Source organism: Pseudopodoces humilis, chromosome 3 (assembly GCF_049639895.1).
Source record: "Pseudopodoces humilis isolate 2021_Gansu_Grassland_sample_001 chromosome 3, ASM4963989v1, whole genome shotgun sequence".
Lineage (NCBI taxonomy): Eukaryota > Metazoa > Chordata > Aves > Passeriformes > Paridae > Pseudopodoces > Pseudopodoces humilis.
The window spans coordinates 113,795,321-113,812,274 of NC_142202.1; the positions used below are offsets into that span (position 1 = coordinate 113,795,321).

The 16,954-nt window shown below is 55.1% G+C and overlaps 1 protein-coding gene across 1 annotated transcript; it reads left to right on the forward strand.

The window, feature by feature from the left end:
• The first annotated feature begins 587 nt into the window (after nt 1-587).
• ESCO2 (establishment of sister chromatid cohesion N-acetyltransferase 2) lies at nt 588-16,917 on the forward strand. The gene is made up of 12 exons (XM_088052637.1): nt 588-618; nt 2,678-2,728; nt 3,034-3,895; nt 4,847-4,916; nt 5,066-5,117; nt 5,791-5,887; nt 8,485-8,616; nt 10,270-10,359; nt 11,883-12,023; nt 12,108-12,182; nt 13,222-13,409; nt 15,382-16,917. Exons 1-12 carry the CDS (start codon nt 599-601, stop codon nt 16,094-16,096), a joined length of 2,493 nt encoding a protein of 830 aa, XP_087908763.1. The 5' UTR covers nt 588-598; the 3' UTR covers nt 16,097-16,917.
• The last annotated feature ends 37 nt before the right edge of the window (nt 16,918-16,954 follow it).

Consider the following 16,954-nt stretch of genomic DNA (forward strand, 5'->3'; position numbering starts at 1 on the left):
CCCCTTTCCTTTCACCCCTTTTCCTTCTTTTTCCATTTCCCTTTTCCTCTTTCCTTTTCTCTTCCCTCATCCCCCATTTTTGTTCCTTTCCCTCTTTTCCCATCCCCCTTTCGCTTCTCTTTCCTTTCCCCGCCCGGATCCCCGGCAGTGCCCAAGGCCAGGCTGGACGGGGATAGTGGAAGGGATCCCAGCCCACTGCAGCTTGCCGATGCCCTAATTAACACCAAAATCCTTAATTAGCGCCTCATTAACCGCCCGTTAACTCCCAGCTCCTCCAATTCCCACCTTTCCCCTCAGAATCTCCCGCGCGCGGGACGGGCGGCTCTGAGACTACAACTCCCATCAGCCCCCGCGCGCCCTACGGCGCGGAAGCGCCGCTCTGCTCTCGCAGGGAACGATGGGAGTTGCAGTCTAATCGCGGGCCCGCTCGGCGAGCCGCGCTCTCTGATTGGCTGCCAAGCCGGAGGGGCGGGTCTAACGCGGAGCCGCGCCCTGTTCGACCAATGGCAGGTGAGTACCGGTGATTGACTCTGCTCCCAGCCAATAAAGGCGCAGGGCGGGCGGTTCGAAGGCGCGCGGCTGAAGGCGGGAAGCGACCATGGCGGAGGCGGCGCTGAGGTGAGGGAGCCGCTCTGAGGGGGGATTTGGGGAGGCTCCGAGAGGGCTCTGAGGGGGGATTTATGGAGGCGACTCTGAGGGAGCTCTGAGTGGGGGCTTGGGGAGGCTCCGAGTGAGCTCCGAGGCGGCTCCGAGTGGGGATTTGAGGGGGCTCTGAGTGAGGGGTCAGGTGAGGCTCCGAGTGGGCTCTGAGGGAGCTCCACGAGCTCTGAGTGGGGATTTGGGGAGGCTCTGAGGGAGCTCCGAGGGTTCTGAGGGAGCTCCGCTGGTTCTGGGTGGGGAATTGGAGAGGCTCTGAGGGAGCTCCGAGGGGCTCTGCGGGCTCCAAGGGGACTCTGAGTGGGGATTTGGGGAGGCTCCGAGGTCTCTGAGGGGGCTCTGGGGGAAACTCCGGGGGAGCTCCGCTGGTTCTGGGTGGGGATTTGGGGAGGTCCCTGGGGGAGCTCCGAGAGGTCCCTGGGGGAGCTCCGAGGCTTCTGAGGGGGCTCCGGGGGCTCTGAGTGGGGATTTGGGGGATGCTCTGAGGGAGCTTCACGGGGTCTGAGTGGGGACGCTCCGAGTGAGCTCTGAGGGAGCTCCACGAGCTCTGAGTGGGGATTTGGGGAGGCTCCGCGGGAATTCTGCCGGGTTCTGGGGGAGCTCCGAGTGAGCTCTGAGGGCTCTGAGTGGGGATTTGGGGATGTCCTGAGCATGCTCTGAGGGCTCCGAGGTCTCTGGGGGAACTCTGAGGGGGCTCCGTGGGCTCTGAGTGGGGATTTGGGGAGACTCTGGGGGAGCTCCGAGGACCATGGCAGGGCTCCAAGAGGTCCCTGGGGGAGCTCCGAGGACTTTGGAGGGGCTCCCTGGGAGCTCCGAGGTCTCTGAGGGAGCTCCAGGGGAGCTCCGAGGTCTCTGGGGGGGCTCCAGGGGAGCTCCGAGGACTTTGGGGGAGCTCCTCGGGCTCCGGGAGCTCTTTGGGGCCTCTGAGCGGATTTTGGGGGTTTTGGGGTGGCTGCGGTGAAGCCCTGAGGGGATGGGAGGGGTTGGGAACCATCCACGGACCCCACGGGAATTCCATCCCAAAAATCAGAGGGACCCCACGGGAATTCCATCCCAAAAATCAGAGGGATCCCTCAGAATTCCATCCTGAAAGATTCAGGAACCCCACAAAATTCCCTCTCGAAAAGTTTGGGAATGACCCAGGAATTCCATCCGGAAGGGTTTGGGAACCCCAGGGGAATTCCTTCCCATGGAATCCCATTCCCAAAGGATTTGGGCATCCCACGGAACCCAATCCCAAAGATTTGGGGCAGCCATGGAATAAAAAACAAACCCCGAAAGGTTCTGGGCCAGCAGAGATCCCAAAGGTTTGAAAATCCTGGGAAAAAAATCCCAAAGGATTTGGGGAACCCACAGAAACCCCAAGAATTTGGGAGCCCCACCAGGGATTCCCAAAAAAGTTGGGAAGCCTGGAAGGATTTGGGATTCCCCCCCGGAGCCGCGGCTGGAATTCCCGAGGGAGCCGCTCCCGGCTGGGGGGGGGAGGGGCTTTGTGCCCGGGATTTGGGAATTTTTGGGATCAGGAATAATTCCCAGGGCTGGGAAAATCCTGGGATGGAGGGGGGGATTTATGGGATTTCTGGGATTCCTGGGATTTCTGGGATGGAATGGAATTATTGGGATTTCTGGGAATGACTGGGTATTGTTGAGATTGCTGGGAATGCTGGGAATTTTTGGGAATTCTTTGGATTCCTGGGAATTCTTGGGATTTGTGGGAATGAGTGGAATTCCTGGGAACTGGGATTACTGGGGATTTTTGGGAATTACTGGAATTTATGGGAATTTTTGGGAATTACTGGGATTTCTGGGAATGGCTGGGATTCCTGGGATTGCAGCTGGAATTCTCGCAGGAAGGGCAGGAGTTTGGCAGAGCCGATCCCTGGGATCTCCATCCCGGCATTCCCAGGGTTTTATTCCCGGTTTTCCCCTTCCCCATTCCCTCCCTTTTCTCTGCTCCTCCCGGGCTTTTCCCCTGGAATTCCGTCCCAATTCCCACCTGGAAAAACCCCTGGAATTGCAGGAGCTGCGGAGCCACGGGAACGCCCCGGAAACGGAGCCAGGATCCCAACGGGTGAGATCCCAAAAATCCCCAAAATCCGGGAATTCCGGCCTGGGGGATCCCAGCCCCACCCCCCACCGGGACATTCCAGGGATTCTCTGGGAATTCCTCCCCAGATTCCTGGGAATACTCCCGGATTCCAGCTCTCCCAGAGAGAGATCCCGGAAATCCGGGATCCCGGAATTCTGGGATGGGATCCCCAAAATCCGGGAATTCAGGGCTTTTCCCGGGATTGGGGACTCCTCGGAATCCCCAAAATCCCTTGGGAAAATCCCTTGGGGAATTCCCGGGATCTCATTCCCGGTTTTTTTTTCCAGCTCCTCCTGCTGGGAATTCCGGACCCCGGAGCGCAAACGGCTCCGAGCCCTTCCCGAACCCCCGGCCCGGAATTCCCGCCAGGAAAACCGGGAGGAGGAGGAGGAGGAGGAGGAAGCCTTTCCCGGGAAATCGGCGCGTTCCCTGAGATTGGACATCCCGGCGGGAAATCCGGGAGTTCCCGGGAATTCCCAGCCCGGCTCCACCTCTTCCCACAATTCCCAACTTCCCGTGGGGGCTTTTTACGGGAAAAGGATTTACCTGGATCCTCTGGAGAGGAAACGGCTCCGGGAGCTGCTGGGAGACGGCAACGGCCCGGAAAAACCCGGGAATCCCGGCAGGAATCCCGGCAGGAATCCCGGCAGGAATTCCGGGAATCCCGGCAGGAATTCCAGCGGGAATCGCAGCTCTAAAAGCAAAGCCAATCCCAAGGCCCGACGGGAGATTCCCAAAGGGAAAAGCAGCGGGAACGCCGGGAATTCCCGGAGTTCCGAGGCTGGGAGTTCCCAGAATTCCCGGATTTCCCAGAATTCCCGGAATTCCGAGCGATTCCGGGTGCTGAGTGCGGGCGTGCGGCCGCCGCTGCGGCTCCCGCTGGGCTCCGCCTTCTTCCTGAGCGGGAAGAGACCCCGGAAAAACCCCGGGAATTCTTCCGGGAAAAGCCCGGGAGACTCCGGAGCCGCCTCCAGGGATCCTTCGGAAAAGGCTCGGCCTGGGCCGGAAAAAGCGGGAAAGGCGGAAAAAGCGGGAGAGGAAAGCGCGGGAAGGATTCCGGAAGCTCAGGAAGAGGAGAAGGAAAACCGGGAATGCTCCGGAGAGGCGGGAACGGCCGGGAACGGCGCCCGGAATTCCGAGGGGAAGGAGGTGAGAGCGGGGATGGGGAGAATTCCAGGGAATTCCCGGATTTCACCCTCGGGAAGGGCTCGGAGGGACCCAGAGCGGGAATTTCCTTGGGAATTTCCTTGGGAATTTTCTTGGGAATTCCGGTGAGGTTCCTTTGGGGATTCCCTTGGGATTTTCCTTTGGGCTTTCTGGGGGAATCCTTGGGAATTCCTTGGGAATTCTTGGGGGGGGGGTTTCCTTTGGGATTTTCCTTTGGAATTCCAAGGGGATTCCTCGGGAATTCCTTTGGGATTTTCTTGGGAATTCCTTTGGGATTTTTGGGGGGGATTCCCTTGGGATTTTCCCTTGGGATTCCTGGGGGATTCCTTGGGAATTTTGGGGGGATTTCCCTTTCCTTTGGGATAGTTTTCCAAGGGCTCCTGATTTTCCTGGGAAAAGCCGGGATCGGAATTCCAGCTCCTTTTTCCCCCGCTCTTTTCCCCCAGCCGAGATCAAGGCACCGAATTCCCGCTGAGTTTTGTGGGATCCGGGAGCCAAATCCTGGGAAAAAAACAAAAACCAACCCCGAAAAATCTCCTGGAATTCCCCAATCCGAATTTTCCAAGGGTTTTCCCGATTTCCTGGAGCCAATTCCAGGTTTTCCCGATTTTTCTGCGTCCCAGCCCAGGAAATTTGGGATCTGCTGGAGCCAAAGGCGCCCAAATTCCAGGATTTTCCTTGGGAATTGTGCCTGGAATTCCTTCCCGCTCCCAGTTCCGGCTCCCCCGGATCCCCTTTTTTCATTGGAAAAGGCACCGGGAATTCCCGGGATCGGGGGAATTCCGGGATGTTCTGGGCGGGATCCGTGGATTTCCCATCCCGTTCCCGACATTCCCAAATCCCGGGACGTTCCCTCGGGCGCTTCCCGGGCTGGAGCAGGCCCGGAATTCCTGGGAAATCCGTGGAAAAAACCCCTGGAATTTCCCTCCGCAGGAAGCCCCTGGAATTCCTCCCTCTCCCAGCCCGGATTCCCGGGATTCCCCCGGCCCCAGGAAGGAACCGGGTGAGTCGGGAAAACCTCGGGAATTCTTCCCCAGGTTCCCCCAGCCAAAGCAGCGCCGGATTCCCGGGATTCCGGCCGGGATTCCCGGGATGCCGGGGCTGGAATCGCGCCTTCCCGCTTTTCCTGAGGAATTCCCGGTTTTTTCCCAGGCTCTCCGTGCCCGGCCGGGCTCTTCCCCATCTTCCTTCCCGCCCGGAAGAGGTGAGAGAGATCCCATTCCCGCTTTTCCAGAGGGGGGAAAGCCCGGGAATCCCGGGAATTCCCAAATCCCGGAATTCCGCTGCCTCCAGCCCTTGGAATTCCCGGGTTTTTCCCTCCGGATTTCCTGGGAATTCTCTGTCCCAGAAATCCTCTCTCCCTTCCCTGCTCAATCCCTGCCTGCATTCCCAGTTTTTCCCGAATTTCCCAGTTTTTATCCCCTTTTTTCCCACTTTTCCTCCTGCTTTTCCCGTTTTCCCAGCTTTTTCCCAATTTTCCTGCTGTTTTTCCCTTTTCCAATTCTCTGCTGCCTCTCCCAATTTTTCCCAGTTTTTTCCCAGTTTCTCCCATTTTTTTCCCCCAGATTTTTTCCCATTTTTTCCCAACTTTCCCCAATTCTTTCCAGATTTTCCCTGCTATTCCCACTTTTCCCCTTTCTTTTCCGGCTTCTCCCAGGTTTTCTCTTTTTTTCTGATTTTCCCCATTTTTTCCCTTTTTTTTTTCCCAGCTTTTCCCAGTTTTTTCCCACTTTTCCCCAGGTTTTCCCCCCTCTTTCCCAGATTTTTTTTCTGCTTCTCCCTCTTCCCAGGATTTTCCTGGTGTTTCCCCCTGGGTTTTCCCATTTTTTTTCCCAGTTTTTCCCCAGTCATTCCCGGTTTTTCCCATTTTTCCCCAGGCCCCTGCAGGAGCTCCCGGCTCCCCTCAGCCCCTCCGGAAAAGCTCCCAGGAGATCCAAGGAATCCTCGCGGCATTCCCGGGATCAGATGATCATTGTGAGCTTCCCGGCGGGAATTCCCTGGGAATTGCGGGAGGGGGTTGGGAATTCTGGGAGCTTTGGGATCGTTCCTGTTTTTTTGGGGGTCGTTCCAGGCCCTTCCCGGCCTCCCGGGGGAGGGGGAAATTCCCGAAATCCCTTCCCAAATTCCCGGTTCCCTTCCCTGATGGCATCCCGAGGAATCCTGGAAGGCCGAGCCCTTCCCTGGATCCCAAATTCCCAAGCCTTTCCCTCAATCCCTGTCTCCGGCATTCCCAGAATTCCCATCCCCATTCCAGCTCGTTCCCGGTGTCGTTCCCGTGGCTGTTCCGGCTCTTTCCCGTTGTTCCCGGTTGTTTTCCCACTGTCACTCCCATTGTTCCCATTATTCCTGTTCCCATTCCCGTTATTCCCATTCCCCGTTGTTCCCGTTCCCATTGTTCCCATTCCCGCTGTTACTCCTGTTGTTCCCCTTCCCGTTGTTCCAGTTGTTCCCATTCCCGCTGTCATTCCTGCTGTTATTCCCGCTGTTCCCGTTGTTCCGGCTGTCGTTATTCCCGGTGATTCCCGTTGCTGTCGTTGTTTTTCCCCTCAATGATCCCGGTGGTTTTTCCCGTCGGTTATTCCCGGTGATCCGTTATTCCCGGTCGGTGATCCATGGTCATTCCTGTCGGTGTGTGATCCGTCATTCCCGGTGTGTGATCCGTGCTCATTCCCGGTGTGTGATCCATCATTCCCGGTGTGTGATCCATCATTCCCGGTGTGTGATCCATGGTCATTCCCGGTGTGTGATCCATGGTCATTCCCGGTGTGTGATCCGTCATTCCCGGTGTGTGATCCATGGTCATTCCCGGTGTGTGATCCATCATTCCCGGTGTGTGATCCGTCATTCCCGGTGTGTGATCCATCATTCCCGGTGTGTGATCCATCATTCCCGGTGTGTGATCCATCATTCCCGGTGTGTGATCCATGGTCATTCCCGGTTTGTGATGCTCTGTGGTTGTTCCCGGTTGGTGTGTGATGATCCATTGTCATTCCCGGTGTTTGCGTGATCCGTGGTCATTCCCGGTCGGTGAATCATTGTCATTCCCGTTTGCGTGTGTGATCCGTGATCCGTTCCCGGTGCGCTGATCCATGGTCATTCCCGGTGTTTGTGTGCCGATCCGTGCTCCGTTGGCATTCCCGGTGTGTGATCCATTGTCATTCCCATTGTGTGATCCATGGTCATTCCCATTGTGTGATCCATCGTCATTCCCGTTGGCGTGTCAGTGATCCATTGTCATTCCCGGTGTGTGCTCCCTGCTCATTCCCGGTGTGTGATCCATGGTCATTCCCGGTGTGTGATCCATGGTCATTCCCGGTGTGTGATCCATTGTCATTCCCGGTGTGTGATCCATGGTCATTCCCGGTGTGTGATCCATGGTCATTCCCGGTGTGTGATCCATTGTCATTCCCGGTGTGTGATCCATGGTCATTCCCGGTGTGTGATCCATGGTCATTCCCATGGGTGATCCATTGTCATTCCCATTGTGTGATCTGTCATTCCCATGGGTGATCCATGGTCATTCCTGGTGTGCTGATCCATTGTCATTCCCATTGTGTGATCCATTGTCATTCCCATTGTGTGATCCATCGTCATTCCCGTTGGCGTGTCAGTGATCCATTGTCATTCCCGGTGTGTGCTCCCTGCTCATTCCCGGTGTTTGCTCCCTGCTCATTCCCGGTCTTTGCTCCCTGCTCATTCCCGGTGTTTGCTCCCTGCTCATTCCCGGTGTTTGTGTGCTCCCTGCTCATTCCCGGTGTTTGATCCCTGCTCATTCCCGGTGTTTGCTCCCTGCTCATTCCCAGTGTGTGCTCCGTGCTCATTCCCGGTGTTTGTGTGCTCCCTGCTCATTCCCAGTGTTTGATCCCTGCTCATTCCCGGTGTTTGTGTGCTCCCTGCTCATTCCCGGTGTTTGTGTGCTCCCTGCTCATTCCCAGTGTTTGATCCCTGCTCATTCCCGGTGTTTGATCCCTGCTCATTCCCGGTGTTTGTGTGCTCCCTGCTCATTCCCAGTGTTTGATCCCTGCTCATTCCCGGTGTTTGATCCCTGCTCATTCCCGGTGTTTGATCCCTGCTCATTCCCGGTGTTTGATCCCTGCTCATTCCCGGTGTTTGATCCCTGCTCATTCCCGGTGTTTGTGTGCTCCCTGCTCATTCCCGGTGTTTGATCCCTGCTCATTCCCGGTGTTTGTGTGCTCCCTGCTCATTCCCGGTGTTTGTGTGCTCCCTGCTCATTCCCGGTGTTTGTGTGCTCCCTGCTCATTCCCGGTGTTTGATCCCTGCTCATTCCCGGTGTTTGCTCCCTGCTCATTCCCGGTGTTTGTGTGCTCCCTGCTCATTCCCGGTGTTTGTGTGCTCCCTGCTCATTCCCGGTGTTTGCTCCATTGTCATTCCCGGTGTTTGTGTGCTCCCTGCTCATTCCCGGTGTTTGTGTGCTCCCTGCTCATTCCCGGTGTTTGATCCCTGCTCATTCCCGGTGTTTGATCCCTGCTCATTCCCGGTGTTTGATCCCTGCTCATTCCCGGTGTTCCGCTCCGTGCCGACGCCCGGTGTTTTTCCGCCGCCGTTCCCAGGACGCGGGGCAGCGTTCCCTGTCCCCGGAGCGCTGCGGATCCTGCGGGATGCTCTTCTCCCCCGCCCTGCCCGAGGATCGGCTCCAGCACCTGCGGCACCACCGCAGCCTCCGGCAGAGACCCCGCTTCCCGGTCAGTGACGGGAACAACAGCGGGAATAACAACACCAGGAATGGGAATGGGAATAACGGGAATGGGAAGGGCAGAGACCCCGCTTCCCGGTCAGTGACGGGAACAACAGCGGGAATAACAACACCGGGAATGGGAATGGGAATAACAGCGGGAATGGGAAGGGCAGAGACCCCGCTTCCCGGTCAGTGACGGGAACGACAGCGGGAATAACAACACCGGGAATGGGAATGGGAATAACGGGAATGGGAAGGGCAGAGACTCCAATTCCCGGTCAGTGACGGGAACAACAGCGGGAATAACAACACCGGGAATGGGAATGGGAATAACGGGAATGGGAAGGGCAGAGACCCCGATTCCCGGTCAGTGACGGGAACAACAGCGGGAATAACAACAGTGGGATTGGGAATAATGGGAATGGGAACGGCAGAGACTCCAATTCCCGGTCAGTGACGGGAATGACAGCGGGAATAACAACAGTGGGAATGGGAATAATGGGAATGGGAAGGGCAGAGACCCCAATTCCCGGTCAGTGATGGGAATGATGGGATAAATAACACTGGGAATAACACCAGGAATGGGAATGGGAATAACAGCGGGAATGGGAAGGGCAGAGACCCCGATTCCTGGTCAGTGATGGGAATGATGGGATAAATAACAGCGGGAATGGGAACGGGAATAACGGGAATGGGAGGGGCAGAGACCCCGATTCCCGGTCAGTGACGGGATGGGAATAACAGCGGGATAAATAACAATGGGAATGGGGGAATAGCAGTGGGAATAATGGGAATGGGAATGTGTCCAGCAGCGCCCACGCTGCCCAGTCAGCTCCAGGATGGGAATGGGGAATGGGGAATGGGGATGGGGAATGGGAATGGGAATGGGAATGGGAATGGGGGAATGGGAATGGGAATGGGGAATGGGGATGGAGAAGGGGAATGAGAATGGGGGAATGGGAATGGGAAGGGGGGAATGGCAATGGGGAATGAGAATGGCGGATGGGGAAGGGGGAATGGGGAAGGGGGAATGGGAATGGGAAGGGGAATGGGAAGGGGGGAATGGGAATGAGAATGGGGGAATGGGAATGGGGAATGGGGGAATGGGAATGGGGGAATGGGAATGGGGAATGGGGGAATGGGAATGGGGGAATGGGAATATGGGAATGGGGGAATGGGAATGGGAATGGGGAATGGGGGAATGGGAATGGGGGAATGGGAATGGGTGTGGCAGTGGCCCCGCTTCCCGGGCAGCTGGGAATGAACAATGGGAATGGGAACGGCAAGAATTGGAAAGCCGGGAATGGCGGGAATGGTCAGCCCGGAATAACAACGGGAACGGGAATGCCGGAGGGATGGGAATAGGGGAAGGGCGGAGCAGCGGGAGTGGGAATAGCAGGAGTGGGAATGGCGGGAGTGGCAGGAATGGGAAAACTGGGAATGCCAGGAATGGCGGGAACGGGAATGGTGGGAATGAGAACGGGAATGGGAAGAATTGGGAAGGTGGGAGTGCTGGGAATGGCAGGAATGGGAACAGTGGGAATGAGACTGGCAGGAGTTGCTGGGAATGGGAACGGTGGGAATGGGAATGGCGGGAGTGGGAAAGCCGGGAATGGCGGCCCCGGCGGATCCCAGCGGGAATTTGGGCTTTTCCCGGCAGGGCTGGAAGCAGGAGCGCGTGGTGGCGGAATTCTGGGATGGGAAAATCGTCCTGATCCTTCCCGGAGATCCCAAGCACGTCCTCAGGAAGGTACCGGCCCTTCCTCGGGAATTCCCAAATCCCAGAGGGATCCGATCCCCAAATCCCAGCGGGATCCGATCCCCAAATCCCAAATCCCAGCGGGATCCGATCCCCAAATCCCAAATCCCAGCGGGATCCGATCCCCAAATCCCAAATCCCAGCGGGATCCGATCCCTGATCCCGAAATCCCGAGATCCCGGTTCCCTGGGCAAACCCAGCCTTCCTTTGGGAACAAATCCGGCTTTCCTGGGAATTCCCCGTGCCCGTCCCGCCTCCTCCGGGAATTCCTGGTCCCAGTCTTGTTTTCCCAGGAATTCCCAGCCTCCATCCCATTTTCCCTGGGAGTTCCTGGAGCCCATCCCCCGTTTCCTGGGAATCCCCATCCCAAACTCCCTGGGAATTCCCAGGAATCCCCATCCCAAACTCCCTGGGAATTCCCACGGATCCCCACCCCACTTTCCCTTTGGAATTCCCAGTTAATTCCTGGCATTCCATTGGTTAATTCCCAGTTAATAATTCCCGGCATTCCCGGTTAATTATTCCCTGTTAATTACTCCCGGTTAATTATTCCCGGTTAATTATTCCCCGTGGCATTCCAGCAGGTAATTCCCAGTTAATCATTCCAGGTTAATCAATCAATCGTTTCTGGTTAATCAATCATTAATTCCTGGTTAATCATTAATTCCTGCTTAATCAATCAATCAGACCTGGTTAATCGATCAATCAGTCATTAATTCCTGGTTAATCAATCAACCAACCACTCACTCATTAATTCCTGGTTAATCAATCAATCAATTAATCATTCATGGTTAATCAATCATTAATTCCCGGTTAATCAATCAGTCATTAATTCCCAGTGAATCAACCACTCATTGATTCCTGGTTAATCAATCATTAATCATTCCTGGTTAATCAATCAACCAACCACTCATTAATTCCCGGTTAATCAATCAATCAATCATTCCTGGTTAATCAATCATTAATTCCTGGTTAATCAACCAGTCAATCAGTCATTAATTCTCGGTTCAATAACCAATCACTCATTAATTAATTCCTGGTGAGTCAATCCCTCCCCCGTCACTCATTAGTTAATTACTGATGTGTTAATGAACTCTTTCATTAAGTAGTTAATTAACGGATCGTTAACGACTCTCCTCCAGGCGCGTTTGGCTCTGGCCAGTTAATCAGCTGATGATGTGTCGATGAACTCTCACTAATTAGTTAATTAATTACTGTTTAATGACTCTCCTCAGGCTCGTTTGGCTCTGGCCAGTTAATCAGCTGATGATGTGTCGATGAACTCTCATTAATTAGTTAATTAATTACTGGTTAATGACTCTCCTCAGGCTCGTTTGGCTCTGGCCAGTTAATCAGCTGATGATGTGTAGATGAACTCTCTCTAATTAGTTAATTAATTACTGGTTAATGACTCTCCTCAGGCTCGTTTGGCTCTGGCCAGTTAATCAGCTGATGATGTGTCGATGAACTCTCTCTAATTAGTTAATTAATTACTGGTTAATGACTCTCCTCAGGCTCGTTTGGCTCTGGCCGCGGCTGATCCCGAGCTGGGCCTGGGGGGAGGGGCCCCCGCGAGCCCCCGGCGCCGCCTGCTGCTCTTCCTGGGGGGGGGAGGGGCCCTGCAGGGCTGCCTGGAGGCCACGCCCATCACACAGGTCAGTCATTAATTCATTAATTAACTCATTAACCCCTTCATTAGCTCGGTAATTGGCTCATTAGCTGGGTAATTAGCTCATTAACTTGGCCGCCTGCTGCTCTTCCTGGGGGGGGGAGGGGCCCTGCAGGGCTGCCTGGAGGCCACGCCCATCACACAGGTCAGTCATTAACTCATTAATTCATTAATCAGCTCGGTAATTAGCTCAGTAATTAGCTCATTGACTCATTAACTCAGCCCCCTGCTGCTCTTCCTGGGGGGGGGAGGGGCCCTGCAGGGCTGCCTGGAGGCCACGCCCATCACCCCGGTAATTAACTCCCCCCTTAATTAATTCATTGCCTTGTTAATTAGCTCGTTAATTGGCTCGGTAGCTCATTAATCAAGTTGTTAATTAGCTCAGTCCCCTGCTGCTCTTCTTGGGGGAATTCCCCATCCCCATTCCCACTTTTCTTTTTCCATTCCCACTTTTCCCAACCCCATTCCCTCTTCTCCCGCTTTTCCCACTCCCGCTTTTCCCATTCCCGCTTTTCCCATTCCCGCTTTTCCCACTCCCGCTTTTCCCACTCCCGCTTTTCCCATTCCCGCTTTTCCCACTCCCGCTTTTCCCATTCCCGCTTTTCCCATTCCCGCTTTTCCCACTCCCGCTTTTCCCACTCCCGCTTTTCCCACTCCCGCTTTTCCCATTCCCGCTTTTCCCATTCCCGCTTTTCCCATTCCCGCTTTTCCCATTCCCGCTTTTCCCATTTCCACTTTTCCCATTCCCGCTTTTCCCATTTCCACTTTTCCCATCCCCATTCCCACTTTTTAATTCCCACTTTTCCCATTCCTGCTTCTCCCATCCTCATTCCCACTTTCCCTTCCCTCTTCCCACTTTTCCCATTCCCGCTTTTCCTTTTCCATTCCCACTTTTCCCAATCCCATTCCTGCTTTTCCCCTTTTCCCATCCTCATTCCCACTTTTCCCATTCCTGCTTTTCCCAACCCCATTTCCACTTTTCCCATTCCTGCTTTTCCCAACCCCATTTCCACTTTTCCCATTCCTGCTTTTCCTTTTCCATTCCCACTTTTCCCAACCCCATTCCCGCTTTTCTTTTCCCATCCTCATTCCCACTTTCCCTTCCCTCTTCCCATTTTCCCATCCCCCCTTTTCCCATCCCCCCTTTTCCCATCCCCCCTTTTCCCATTCCCGTTTTCCCGCAGGCGTTCCGGGTGCTGCCGGAGCCGTTCCCGGATTCCCGGGATAAGGAGGGTTCCGATTCCGGCTGCCCGCGCTGGGCGTGGCGCTGCCGGCGGGATCCGGAGCCGGCCGTGTGCGGGATCAGCCGGATCTGGGTGCTGCCGGCACGGAGGCGCCGCGGGATCGCCCGCAGGATGCTGGACACGCTCCGGTGGGAAATCCGGGAATGGGCCGGGAATGTGGGAATGGGGAATGCTGGGAATGCTGGACACGCTCCGGTGGGAAATCCGGGAATGGGCGGGGAATGTGGGAATGGGGAATGCTGGACACGCTCCGGTGGGAAATCCGGGAATGGCCTGGGAATGTGCCGGGAATGATGGAATGTGGGAATGCTGGACATGCTCTGGTGGGAAAACCGGGAATGATCCGGGAATGTGGGAATGGGGAATTCTGGGAATGCTGGACACGCTCCGGTGGGAAATCCGGGAATAGCCCGGGAATGTGGGAATGGGGAATGCTGGGGATGCTCCAGTGGGAAAACCGGGAATGCTGGGAGTGCTGGGAATGGGGGAATGCTGGGAATGGGGAATGCTGGGCACGCTCCGGTGGGAAATCCGGGAATGGCCCGGGAATGTTGGGAATACTGGGAATGGGGAATGCTGGGAATGCTGGACATGCTCTGGTGGGAAAACCGGGAATGATCCAGGAATGCTGGGAATGGGGAATGCTGGGGACACTCCAGTGGGAAAACCGGGAATGATCCGGGAATGCTGGGTGTGCGCCAGCTGGAAATTTGGGAATGATCCAGGAATGCTGGGAATGCTGGACATGCTCCGGTGGGAAATCCGGGAATGATCCAGGAATGTGGGAATGGGGAATTCTGGGAATGCTGGACACGCTCCGGTGGGAAATCCGGGAATGGCCTGGGAATGTTGGGAATACTGGGAATGGGGAATGCTGGGAATGCTGGACATGCTCCGGTGGGAAATCCGGGAATGGGCCGGGAATGTGGGAATGGGGAATGCTGGGAATGCTGGGAATGCTGGACACGCTCCGGTGGGAAATCCGGGAATGATCCGGGAATGTTGGGAATACTGGGAATGGGGAATGCTGGGAATGCTGGACACGCTCCGGTGGGAAATCCGGGAATGTTGGGAATACTGGGAATGGGGAATGCTGGGAATGCTGGACATGCTCCGGAGGGAAATCCGTGAATGATCCAGGAATGCTGGGAATACTGGGAATGGGGAATGCTGGGAATGCTGGACATGCTCCGGTGGGAAATCCGGGAATGATCCGGGAATGCTGGGAATGGGGAATGCTGGGGACGCTCCAGTGGGAAAACCGGGAATGATCCGGGAATGCTGGGAATGCTGGACACGCTCCGGTGGGAAATCCGGGAATGATCCAGGAATGCTGGGAATGGTGGATGCACTCCGGTGGGATAAACTAGGAAAAATGGGAATTGGGAATGCTGGATGTGCTCCAGTAGGAAATCCGGGAAAAATCCGAGAATGGGGGAATGCTGGGGATGAGGAATGGGGTGGGGAAAACTGGGAATGCCGGGAGCTGGGAACGCTGGACACGCTCCAGTGGGAAATCGGAATGCCGGGAAAAACGGGAGTGGGGACGGGAAACTGGGAATGGAGAGGGAAAAGCGGGAATGGGAAACGGGACTGGAACCAAACTCCTCCATCCATCCCAAATTCCAGCGGAAACTCCGGGAATTCCAACCCCGCCCTTTCACACCTCTCCCGGCTCATGGCCAATCCCGGTTTTCCTGTTTCCAATCCTGGTTTTCCCCGCAGTTTTCCCGTTTCTAATCCCAGTTTCCAATCCCATTTTTCCCGTTTCCAATCCTGGTTTTTCCCCGTGGTTTTCCCATTTCCAATCCCGGTTTCCCATCCCGTTTTTCCCGTTTCCTATCCTGGTTTTTCCCGTGGTATCCCCATTTCCAATCCCAGTTTCCAATCCCAGATTCCAATCCCAGTTTTCCCATTTCCAATCCTGGTTTTTCCGTTTCCAATCCTGTTTTTCCGGTTTCCAATCCCGTTTTTCCTGCGTTTTTCCTGTTTCCAATCCCGGTTTCCAATCCCATTTTTCCCATTTCCAGTCCCGGTTTTTCCCGTGGTTTTCCAGTCTCCAATCCCGTTTTCCAATCCCGTTTTTCCCGCTGTCCCCAGGCGCACGTTCGTGTTCGGGGCCGTGCTGGATTCCCAGGATTTGGCCTTTTCCGACCCCACTCCGGACGGGCGGAGCCTGGCGGCCGCCTACTGCAACCGGCCCGACTTCCTGGTCTGCAGCTTCCTGCCGGGATCCCAGGGATCACCGGGATCCCTGACATCCCTGGAATCGGCCGGATCGGGATCAGAGGGATCCCCGGGATCAGCGGGATCGGGATCAGCGGGATCCCCGGGATCAGCGGGATCTGCCGGGTCAGGGTCAGTGAAATCCTTGGGATCACCTGGATTGGGATCGGTGAAATCATCAGGATCAGCAGGATTGGGATCTGCGAAATCAGCGGGATCCACTGGATCGGGATCAGCAGGATCCCCGAAATCAGCGGGATCGGGATCAGCGGGATCAGTGAAATCAGCGGGATCCCTGAAATCCTTGGGATCGGCTGGATCGGGATCCACCAGGTCAGGATCAGGGAGATCGTTGGGATCAACTGGATTTGGATTGGCGAAATCATCTGGATCGGGATCAGTGGGATCAGTGAAACCGTTGGGATTGGCCGGATCGGGATCAGCAAAATCCTTGGGATCGGCGGGATCGGGATCAGCAAAATCCTTGGGATCGGCAGGATCGGGATCAGCTGGATCCCTGGAATCGACAGGATCAGAGTCTGCGGGATCCACCCGCTCAGGATCCCTGGAATCGTCGGGATCAGCCTGAATTCCCGAGGGGCTGCAGAGGCCGGCATGGATCCGGCCGGGATCCCGAGGGATCCTTCCCTAAATCCCTTCCCTAAATCCCTGGGGAACCCCTCGATCCCTTTGGGAATCCTTCCCTGAAATCCCTCAGGAATCCCCCGTTCCCTTCTTTTCTTCGGGAATCTTTTCCCTCCCCATCCCTCGGGAACCCCTCCCCGCTCCGTTCCACCAGAATTCCTGGAATTCTCCCGGAATTCCTTCGGGATTTCAGCGATTCGGGCTCGGGGATCCCTTCCCGAGGATTTTCCCGCCGGATCAGCACCGGGAGCCGCCGGGGCAGGAAATTCCAGGCGTTTCCTGGGAATATTCCCGGGTTTTGTGAGGCCATCCCGTGCATTTCTGAGCAGATTCCCGGTTTTTATGGAAATATTCCCAGATTTTCTGATGTTATCCCATAGATTTATAGAAATATTCCAGAGTTTTATGGAAATATTCCAGAGTTTTATGGAAATATTCCCAAGTTTCGTGATGATATCCCATAGATTGATGGAAATATTCCCGGTTTTTATGGAAGTATTCCAAAGTTTTATGGAAATATTCCAAGGTTTTGTGTTATCCCGTAGATTCATGACAATATTCCCAGGTTTTATGAAAATATTCCCAAGTTTTATGGAAATATTCCCAGATTTTCCGATGTTATCCCATAGATTTATAGAAATATTCCAGAGTTTTATGGAAATATTCCCAGGTTTTGTGATATCCCATTGATCTCTGACCAGATTCCCAGTTCTTATGGAAACATTCCAAGGTTTTATGACAATATTCCATAAATTCCTGACAATATTCCAAGGTTTTCTGGTGTTTCCTGGGAACATTCCAA

Bases quoted from the DNA above. Each gene is read 5' to 3' on its own strand.
- ESCO2 (XM_088052637.1), top strand. From the start codon at position 599: ATGGCGGAGGCGGCGCTGAG. The intron at 8,617-10,269 runs GTCAGTGACGGG...TTTTCCCGGCAG, and splicing joins GGCAGAGACCCCGCTTCCCG to GGCTGGAAGCAGGAGCGCGT. The intron at 12,024-12,107 runs GTCAGTCATTAA...TTAGCTCATTAA, and splicing joins AGGCCACGCCCATCACACAG to CTTGGCCGCCTGCTGCTCTT.